Source organism: Drosophila willistoni, unplaced genomic scaffold (assembly GCF_018902025.1).
Source record: "Drosophila willistoni isolate 14030-0811.24 unplaced genomic scaffold, UCI_dwil_1.1 Seg143.1, whole genome shotgun sequence".
Taxonomy (NCBI): Eukaryota; Metazoa; Arthropoda; class Insecta; order Diptera; family Drosophilidae; genus Drosophila; species Drosophila willistoni.
The window spans coordinates 1020868-1031672 of NW_025814102.1; the positions used below are offsets into that span (position 1 = coordinate 1020868).

General features: G+C 33.7%; 1 protein-coding gene across 2 annotated transcripts; it reads right to left on the reverse strand.

Annotated features, from left to right (window-relative positions):
* Positions 1-272: 272 nt before the first annotated feature.
* LOC6649139 (transmembrane protein 120 homolog) lies at positions 273-10636 on the reverse strand. 2 transcript variants are annotated; one of them, XM_047012423.1, is made up of 8 exons: positions 10589-10636; positions 9947-10191; positions 9732-9850; positions 3173-3302; positions 2701-2840; positions 2349-2566; positions 1840-2219; positions 273-1133 (listed from the first exon to the last, which is right to left on the reverse strand). In XM_047012423.1, exons 2-8 carry the CDS (start codon positions 10007-10009, stop codon positions 1020-1022), a joined length of 1164 nt encoding a protein of 387 aa, XP_046868379.1. In that variant the 5' UTR covers positions 10010-10191; positions 10589-10636; the 3' UTR covers positions 273-1019. The 2 variants fall into 2 exon arrangements, with proteins under 2 accessions (XP_046868379.1, XP_002070940.1); XM_002070904.4 differs by lacking the exon at positions 10589-10636 and having other exon boundaries at positions 9947-10253.
* Positions 10637-10805: the final 169 nt, after the last annotated feature.

Sequence of the window (10805 nt, forward strand, 5' to 3'; positions counted from 1 at the left end):
TTACACCTGCCTACTGCCTACTTAAAATCGTTTCATCCAAGTGAACTGGAAACTTATCATAAAACATAATAAAACATATCATATTTTGGGTAAACAAAAATCTTTACTTACCCCAAGCCAAGAAACGTGAATTGCCACAACAAAAAATTCAATTCAGGATATTTTATATATTTTTATGTTCCTTTAGCAATATCAATGTTTTATCTGTAATGACACATTTTTTCTCTCTCTTTGTCTCTGCACCCATATAAAATAAATAAATCGATTTCATATTTAATTTCTCATTACCTTTTTCGCTTTTATTATTCATCTTCGGTCTTTACTTCTTTCATTTGTTTTTTATTTTTATTTTTTGTTTTATTATTATTATTTTTTCACTCAATATCAATTTGCTTTTCACAAAAAAAAAATGTTTAAAATAATTAATAAAATAAAATAGTATAAATTTTTAACTTTAAATTCCATGCAAATTTTCATTTCTTCTTTCCTAGGATATCGCTCAATTTACAATCAAATTGAAGAAAAGTTTTTTCACACATGATTTCTATATACTATGTATGTATATACATATACATATGTATATATGTACTATACGTGTACTATACGTAGATTTAAAATGTACATTATTGTTCTTGTATCTTTTGTTTTTGTTTTGTTTTTTTTTACTCTTATACATTTGATGTAAACTTTTATTTTTATGACTCATTAGCAGCTCAAAAAAAAAAAAAACACTAATAATAATGATAATTTAATATTATTAGAGAGCAAAAAAAAATATATATATAGAGTGCCAAAATTTGCTTAAACTATTATAAGAAAGAGGTAGAGGACGAGGAATAGCTGAAAGATATTACACAATAAATAATGGGGGAAAGAGAACTAAATTAATAACGAAAGAAAGTATGTTTTTTTTTTCTTTTTTCAAATGCCAGGAAATTTGTGTTGTTGTTGCAGTTGGTTTTTCATTTCTCTTCTCATTTATTAGTAGTATTTTTGTTGCTATAGTTTTTTTTTAGTTTTTAGTCTGACTTCTTATCGGCGGGCGGTTGTGTTGCAGCCAACAGCGGCGTCTGCTCGGCTGACTTTGGCGATGTCTCTGACGCACCGGAAATATCCAAATCACTGGCGCTATTCTGAAAAGGACATGAGAAAACCCAAAATAAATAAGATAAATAGATTTCCAAGTTGTCTTATAGTCGAATCCCTTAATTCTCTTTAATGTTAATCACTCCTTATTCTTATTGTATAATCCAAGTTATGAAATTTAAATTTGAAAGTCGGACAATCAAAACTAAACTATGTATTAATTGGCCTGCCTAAATAATAACTAAGAGTATTTTATATAATACAAGTACACACACACATGTAGTACATATTGATTTCTACACTATTTTTATTTAATTAATAAAATTATTAAAAAAAAATACAAAACATTAAAAACAATTGGCAGAATTGTAGTTTAGGAAAGTGAAATTTATGGGTGCATGTAAAAACATCATTAAAGTCAATATGTAAATAATGAAAAGGAACACTTTTTTTCTATTTTCTGTATTGACATACAAAATAGGGAAGGTCGTACAAGCCCATCGATATAGTCATTCAATTATAATGAAATTTGACAGAATTATAACTTGCAAACAATATTATCGGAGCTATATGACCTAGAATTGCGATCTAACTGAATCCCAGATACAGTGCATATACAAGGCAGACAAACAGACTATGTAGTAAACTCTTTATATATAAAAATGCATATAACCACTCAAAGAACTCAAAGTTTTGGCTGGCTAACTGATAAATCAATGTAAAAATCACTAGCTCATTTAAATTGAAACTTACCTTCAATTCAGAGCGCATTTTCATGGACTTGCCCATGCTCTGTAGACGATAACGCTCCTTGGGACCTTCGCGTATCTTTTCGGGCACCACCCACAATGTGGTTGAAATATTGCCCACGAACAATAGAAGGAACAAACCGCACATAACCGACACATGCCATGGAGCATCGGCTGGTGTATAGGTCAGCTTGAACAATGTCCAGGCATTGTATGCCTGAAAGGCATAGCCAATGAACAGAAAAGGTAGCAAAAAGCTCAAACCACGCCACATCCATGAATGGAAACCTTCGATGGTGATATCCATGTTATGTCGCTCACCGAGAGCCTTCAGGCGATATAGTAGACCCTTTTGATAGCCAAACTGTAGATACTGAACGATGCCTGCAAGATGCCATACAAAATAAAAAAAAATAAGAATTTACATCAGTACGTGTATGTGTGTGTGTCAGTATATGTAGTAGTAGTTGTGTATTGGTTAATATGCAGAAAAGATTTCATGCTAAAACTTACTGATGTAGACATTGAAGTACATGAACTGCGTCCGAAAGAGCTGCCAATGTTCACCTTGGGGCCAGACAAGCAAAACACCAGCGGCCACCGTTGATATGAAATGATGGGCTCGCCACCAGCCCTTAATTCTGGAGCCATTTACTTTGAGTATAGACTCCCGTATGGTTAGGGTGCAATAATACCATACTAAGAGAAATATGAAGGCCAGCTCCAAAGCTCTAGTAGAGGAAAATGAGAAAAAACAAGGCAACCGAACAAAAAAATGTGGTTGACGCTAAAAACTCATCGGAAAGGCCAGCACGAAGGCAGCCAGAAAGTGGAGCTGACATTGGCCACATGATTGTCGACTTACCTGTAGTTGAATATCAAGTTGAAGAACGCCATTATCAGTCCAATTACGTTGAGTATTAATTTAAACTTCTCATAGTCATCTTTGTAGCGAACTTTGTCGTTTCTGTTGAGAATTGAGACATTCACATCGCCCAGGATAATCTAAAGGAATGCACGCAGCCAGGCAAAAATATAAAAAAAAAAGTAAGAGAGAAAAGAAATACAGAAAAAAACCAAATGATAGCAAAAAGCTTAAGTAGATAAAGTCAACTTGAAGTCAAGTCCAGAGTGTCCAGCAGTACACAGAGTTCAGTTTAGTCCATCATGGGCAAGGTAACAGAATAAAAATGAAAATGAAACGAGTGCTCAAACTTTATCCAGCAAACTTTTAGTTTGAACAATAGCTTACTACCAAAGACTTTTGTGAGGGGGCCAAGGGGGTGGGGCGGGGCGTTGTCAGCGACAAAAAAGGCAAAAAAGGACTTTCATCTCACCTGCAAATAACGTCCCGATTTAGTAGGCAGCGATTGTTCAATTTCGTGTAATTGTGCCTTACGCTTCAGCGTCATCCGTTGCAGATCCTCGATCTTTTCTTTTTCCTCAGCACTCACAGGACCTTTGAATCTGTAAAATAAACAATAAAATAAGTTATTAAGGAAATCCTTAAAAATAAATTATGCACATTTCTCCATAAATAACAGAAAATACGCTGCTGATTCTTAGTAAGTGCTGCTTAAGTTGATAGAAAAACAAATACTAAAATATTTAAAGCAATAAAAATTCTCTGAACCTTATTCAGATATTTAGGCTAAGCATATCGCAAGTATCTGTTCAGATGGGCCCCCTCTACGCGGTAAAATTTCCAGAAAATTTGTTAAAAGTTTGAGCTGATACATTTAAGACAGTTTAACTGAGCGAAAATTAAGTAATCCAAGGACACTTTTTTTATCGGTTTAGATTATTCATGGCGCCTAAGGGTATGCAGAAAAAATGTATACTCTGTTTCTGTAAGCTTTTGGCATCATTTGGTTGCAATTCCCAACTAGTTTTAGGATTGAAGATATGGTATCGCAATTTTGGAATTCTTTGGCACACTCTTGGTGGTTTTTGAGTGTGTGAGCAGGTCCCTTTTGTGCTGCCGTTTCCATTTCAAGATTGACCTCAATTCAAGATTTTAAACTCTTTTTCTCTGACCCGTTATAGTAAGAATATTCCCTACTTTTACATGCGGAAAGCAATAAATCATACGTCTTAAATGAACTAAAAAGGGGGATTTACATTTAGACAATCAATCGAACATACAAAATAATAATAATAATAATCATATAAAAATCAAGAGTAATAACCAAGCAACAACGAAAAGCATTAGCCCATTTTCAAGTGGCCCTTCAAAGATTAACATTTAATTTACATATACCTATGTATGTATATGTGTACACACACACACACACACACACGTTATGTATAGTTGTTGGACTTTGGTTTGTTGTTAATATTTATTGTTTTATTCGATGGTCAAAGAGGTTTTACAACTATTTTCTTTTTCGATAGTAGTCTTCTCGATATTTTTTATATTTTTGGTTTTTTTTTTGGTTTGCCGCCTCAGCAGCGTCAAAGTTCAATTTAGATATACATAATTGATAAGTGCAGGTGGTTGAGTGGGTTGATGGTGTGGTGTGGGCCTTGAGGGTGGTGGGTGGTTGGGAAGGGAATTTGTCAGACCAATTAACAGTAACTAGGCATATGTACATATGTATGTATGTACATACTTATGTGTGGCATATGTATATGTATATGGGTATTTATCATCATCATTCGATGGCGCTTCAAAGGTAACTTGATTTTGTTGAAAATTTATGACATTGACGTTTTCGCGGTGCCGTCGTCGCTATGTCATTTCGCCAGTTTCCCTCAATGGAATGAACTGAACGCAATGTTCATCGCTTGACTGAGCGTTCGATTTTATTTTATTTTATTTTTTTCTTTCGCCTTTTTTCCCCATTGATGGTTGTTGTTGTAGTTGCTGTTGCTTTTGTACGGTTGGTAGGCAATTTATCAATCGCTTGTATAATTCATGTTTTATTTTTAAACACCTACAAAATGGAAAAAAAGTGCCTGATAACAAGCAGGCCCACACACTTTTTCAAACGTACCGAATGAAAAAAGAAACACAAAAAAAAACACCATTGTAGATAAACAAACTAAACTAAGTACATTCAAAAGTCACTCAATGACTTTTGATAACTCTCTTTGACTAGGATTAGAAGCATAACTAAGTGTGTATGTTTTGACGGCCATCCACCCTCCTATCCACCTGTTGTTTGGTCTAGTCTAGACAACACACGAAAAATTCTGTTGAGATCTTTTATGGAAAATTTTTAAGCAAAATCATAAACCGTTTATAAAAAAAAACACAAAAAAAAAAACAAATTAATATATAATAGTTTGCATTTTAATCACTGCTTGGGGACATTTTAAAATTACATAAAAAGCTATACACATATAATAATCGGGCAATTAAGATTTCTTAATCGTGGACGATAACTAAAAAGCAAAGTACTAAATAACCAATATTTCGTGACCTGCACGTTTAAATACGTCTATTTATGGCCAAAGATAGTAACGTTTATTAGCCAATTTCTTGCAAAAATTTTATTAAAATCTATACATTGAAATATTATGAAAGTTTACAATTTTTTGAAGACCTCCTTCAGTTTACTAAAATTGCAATTGGAAGGCGACTAAGGGACTTTTTGATTTTGGGTAGGCCTTTCTTTTATCTTTAAAATTGCAAAATATTGTAATTTTTCATTTTATATTTTTTGGCTAACTGAAATGTCAGTTAAGACACTCTCCATTTTTCTCGTTTATTTATACACCAATGAATGTTTGGGTCATAAACAATTGTTTTATTTAAGTTGTTGTCAGAGTTAAGTGCCTGAGCTCAGTGCAGGGGTTTAAATATATTGCAATTTAGTATTTTATTTTTATTGGCTAAGCTTTGAGATTGATAGACGCTCAAATTTTCTTAAGTCGCAGTTAATACTTAGAAGTTGGATATTTAAATAGAAGAATTTGACTAGATTCCGACGATATTTGGAATGCACAGCACATAAGAAGCCATTGCTTTTTCTTTTTCTGCTTCATTTGGTTGTAATTCCTAACTAGTTTTAGCATTGATGGCATGGCATGGCTACTTGAATTTGAAACTCTTTCATAAAGTCTGCTACGATATAAAATCTTACATATTTCTAGATTTATTAACCAAAATGACCTAAATGAGTTTTGAGAAAAATATGTATAAGCATAGCCTTTAAAACTATATAACAATTGCAATAAATATTGTATTGGAAAGGGTATAGAACATGTTTCCGCATACACAGTTTTTGTCTTTCTCACTTTCTTGTGAGATAACAACAACAAATCCCTTATAAGGCTGTTGAACAAAGTTCAGTTTCTTGAGTCTTGCAATACACTGCTGCGAACAATGATGATGATGATGATTATTGACATACCCCACTATTAAGTTGTTACGTACTTGGTTATGTCTTACCCCACACACACCTCTTTTCTGCTTTTTTGTTTTTACTTATTTATCATCTTTCATTTGGAAAGTGCATAAACAACACTTAAAACAAATGTCTCTGTGTGTACGACGACTTTTTGCTGATTTGATAAAAGCTAATAAAATGAATTACAAAAACAACAACAACAGTTGAGAGCAAATGCCGTAACCGCCTTCTATTTGCATATCCCAATTAAAATTCATTTGCAAATATCTACTCTGTAACTACAAGTTGTTGGTTTTTGTGTCTCGAAACAATAATTCAATTTGATAGAAATTAAATGTATGAGTACATATATTGTTTATAAGGTCGGACTATAAACAGTATATGTATTTATATCTATATATACACGAGAGTAGAGTAGAATAAGCAACGTGATGCTGGCACACGCGACTCGAAATGGCGCGCGACAATAAAAAATTGTATACAAAATTCCAAGAGTGAATGTAAAATCACGCATAGTAGACCTCCAAATACTCTGCATCAAAGTTCTACAAATGTTTGAGGCTTCATAGCGGACTGAAATGATGCTTATGCAATTTCCAAGTACAAGATAAACTCGATTAACGGATTAAATGCCTGTAATATATAATTAAAACGAATATATAACTTTTTTTTATTGCATATAGAAACTGGCTTGTGTCTGTGACTATCGCATAAAGATTAAACTAGATTTAATAATAGATTAAGAATCTATAGGGTATACACAAATGCCCCGCGATCCGAAGAGATTATAAAGAAAAGCAACATAAAAGACCTGGCGAGCGATTGAGTTGAAGAGTTGAAGGAAAAGAAACAACAAAAAGCCTTCAATACAATTTACTCTATCCCCTCCACTCATCATCTTGATCAGAGTAGAGGAAGGGGGAAACAACAACAGGTTGGCATTGCCACAGTGGGTCAAAAGTTCTGTGACATTGTAAGCGTGGGAATTAAGCATTGGAGAGCAGCAAGAACAAGTGACTCATAATAATAACAAAAGCTAAATGAGATTTCATTTCATTTCATTACAATATTTGTTTGTGCGTCAGTTTTTCTGATTCACAAATGAATTCAAAATAAACAAATATAGCAATAATAATTGAAATAGAACGTAGCAGAAGCAAAACAACAAAAACAAATATCGTTAGAGCAAATTGAGGAAATGCAATTGAAAATGGCAGGTATTACTGTTACAATTGATTAAGATATTAACTTTTGACCCTACCAAGGGTCTTATCCATCGTGAAACTAAACAAATTTAGCATTCTCATTGGAAACTTTGGAAGAATGTGTAAGCTCTTTATTTACGATCTACGATCTACTTTATTCAAACACACAAAAAGAAAATGGTTGAAGTTCAGGTCGAAACCCATAACTCTAAATGTCGATATGCAAAAAATAATAACCATATCCCCCCCCACTGCTATGCATAACTTTGGGTTTCAATATATAATTATAATATTTTTAGTCCATATATGAAAAACACCAAAAATTTTTAGTTGATGTTTCTCAGTTTATATGAATATACACTCTTCTGAAAGAGTTGAGCCCAACCAAAAACTATGTCTCTACATGATTAGGATGGAAAGATCAAAAGTTTAAAGTTCGACTACGAACCTTAACTTAATAATTGACTCTCCCCTCTACACTCTCTTCAAAGCTTTTGTTCCACTGTTCTGCTGCCCAGTTATATGAACTGGTAGGTAAGTATTGTGTATATCTATGCACTTTTATTTGCTTTTGTTGGTTGCGTGTTGCGCCGTGATTTTTTTGCTCTCTCTTTTGCATATGTTTTACGTGTGTTCATAGCAGCCACACACAAGAAAGAGTAAAAAACAACAACAACAACACCATACACACAAAACCAAGACAGGGTCAAGGGCATCTGGTCAGCTGGCCAGTTTAAGTCTTAGTTTCAATTTCGTTTGCTTACAATAAAATCGGACCATGATGGAGCCAATGTCTCACTGTCCTACAGTGTCTGAGTGTCCAGTTCTCACCTTCAATTACAAAACGAATATAGTGAAAACAGTTGTTGTTTTTTATTGTTGTTTGCCTCTTTACGATCTGATTATAATGAACAGTATTAAATTAGATCCAAAGTCTAGTTGAAGAAGGTAAAAAAAATAAATAAATAAATATGGTTTTACTTTGTTATTTTTTTCTTTTCTTTTTTTGAAGTGTTTTATCAGAAATTAAGTATTATCTCAATAAACAGTTGTAAAGTACACAAACACACACATAAAAACAACGAAAGCAAGTACCGAGGTATATAAAAGTTCTTATAGAGGGGCAAAAAAAACACCAATAACAACAAGTTGGGCTAAAGCTGCGTTCCATCTAAAGGGGGGAATCGCCTCCTAGATACCCCTTACTAAAGTATAAAAGTACTTATACTAGGCAAAATTTTTTAAAGATATCGTGTCGATATGAAACTATGCATTTTTTAGGTTCTCTTTTACGATCATATAGGTTATTGGACTATTTTTTGGTATCGACAGAGAAATAGTAGTATAAACTTCTATATTATTTTGTTGAAATATACACAAATGAACTAAATAAATAAATTTAACAAAGTAACAAACTAAATTAGCTAAAGTTGTTTTTTCCGAACTTAAGATCGTTGGAATCTAAAGACCCTGAATCATTTCTTTATAGCAACAAAGCAAAAAGATGGTTAATCGATTAAACCAGATTTTGCCGTCTTTATAACCAGATGTTCGGTTATATCATATTTCTTTACAAGTTAATGTAATCATGTCATAAACAATGCAAAATAAGTAGAAATTTATTTTAAATATATTGAATAAAAGTTTTCAGAGTTTTCCAAGAATTATAATTGATCTCTAGATTAAATGGCAATGAGGTCGCGATTAATAGATTACAGAAAGATACAATTTGCAAAGCTTTGTGAACTTATGTGATTTAAAATGTCCTTTGACCTTAAATGGGAAAAATTGAATGCAGGAAAACATAAACCAAATGTTTGAGGCAAATGATATTTGGAGGATATTTAATATACCCAGGGAGAGTTAAAGGGGAAAGGGTATATCAAAGTTCTTAACAAAGTTGATAAGAAGCATTCAACTAACGATCGACTGCGACGTCGACGTAGACGCCGACTAATTGCCGTAAGAATGTGACACGATAAGGAAAACGGCATAGGGATAGGGGTAGAAAACAGGCAAGTGTAAGGGGAAGGTGTGTAAAGTGCGTGTTTTCAATTGACAAACGGGGTTGAAGGAGAACATAAGCTTTGGTAGTTAGAGGTTAAGAGTTAACACACACACACACACACACACACACATTTAGGAGTACAGTACTGACAGTAGAAATGAAACTGGATTTTAAGGGTTAAGAGAACTAAAGGGGTAGGTTCATTAGGGTACAGTAGATCAGAACAAGTTTGAAATTGCTTTACTCTGATTCAAGATTAGGAGGGGTGTGAGTGAGGGGATAAGTACTAGGGAGCGTAAGGATTCACTTAAGCAGGTACAGTACTTACTGTCGCAATGATGCCGTTATTTGGTTCATACGATAGCGCTGATGTTTGATCTCGTTAAACGATTTCTGTTGATGGCCATGCAGCTGTTCCAGCAGTTCAATATACAGTCTATTGCAATTCTACAGAACGAAAAGAAGAAGGCAGAAAAGTGTAAGAAAATATCGTCGACCGTTATATGTGGGTGGTGGGTAGTGGGCGTTGGGTATTGGACTTACCTCTAGCTCGGTATATTCCCGGTTAAGTTCATCCCATTCGTTTCGCAGCGTATCGATACTCATTTTTGAGGTTATGGGCGTCTCTACCTATAGTCTATAGAGTAAATTCCGGCAAATCCTCCCGGTGAAACACGCCCGTGAAAAAATCAATTGGTTGTCTGTTGTCTAGCGATTTCAAACGTAACGTTTGTGTTTTGTTGTTATTGTTGTTTGTTGCTTAATTTTATGTTGTTGTGCCACGTTCACTTTGAGGGTTCAAGAAATATCCAAAAACAAAATAAAAAATAAAAAAACAAAAAACAAAATTAAAAACACAAAAATCACTTAACCGAGAAAAAAAATAAATAACACTTTGAATTTTTGCTTATGCTTTTCGTTTCTTTTTTCTTTTGTTTATTAAGTTGTTCTTGTTGTTTTGTGTTTTATGAGTTTGCTTCTTCACTTGGAAATTGGAAAATTTTTAGCCGCTTTTGCTTTTTGGTGTCGCTTTTCGAGTGTTGTTGTTTAAAAATACATTCTTTTTTTATTTGTCTTTGCTTGTTCTTTTTTTTTTGTTGGTTTTTTCGTTCTTTCTCTTTGGCGACTTTGACCGACACACACAAAACGAAGCAGCGCACCGACGACGACAACGACGAGGCGTACCGCAGCTATTTTGTTATTAACTATTTCCGTTGCAGTTTTGTTTTAAATACTTTTGCACATATTAATAATAACAACAACATTAAAAAAAGTCCGAGAAAAAAATAGCAACACAAAGTTTTTTTTTGCCAGAGCTTTGGCTCTCTGGCCAAAGATAGTGGGAGAGAGAGAGAGCCAAGAGAGAGCGAGAGAGCAACGAACTAGAAAGCTAACCAATCGA

Excerpts from the sequence above, each read along its gene's own strand:
- LOC6649139 (XM_047012423.1), bottom strand. The coding sequence starts at position 10,009 with ATGAGTATCGATACGCTGCGAAACGAATGGGATGAACTTAACCGGGAA. Across the intron at positions 3,303-9,731 it reads ATAACGGCATCATTGCGACA|ATTCAAAGGTCCTGTGAGTG; the intron begins GTAAGTACTGTA and ends TTTATTTTACAG. Across the intron at positions 1,134-1,839 it reads AAATGCGCTCTGAATTGAAG|AATAGCGCCAGTGATTTGGA; the intron begins GTAAGTTTCAAT and ends TGTCCTTTTCAG.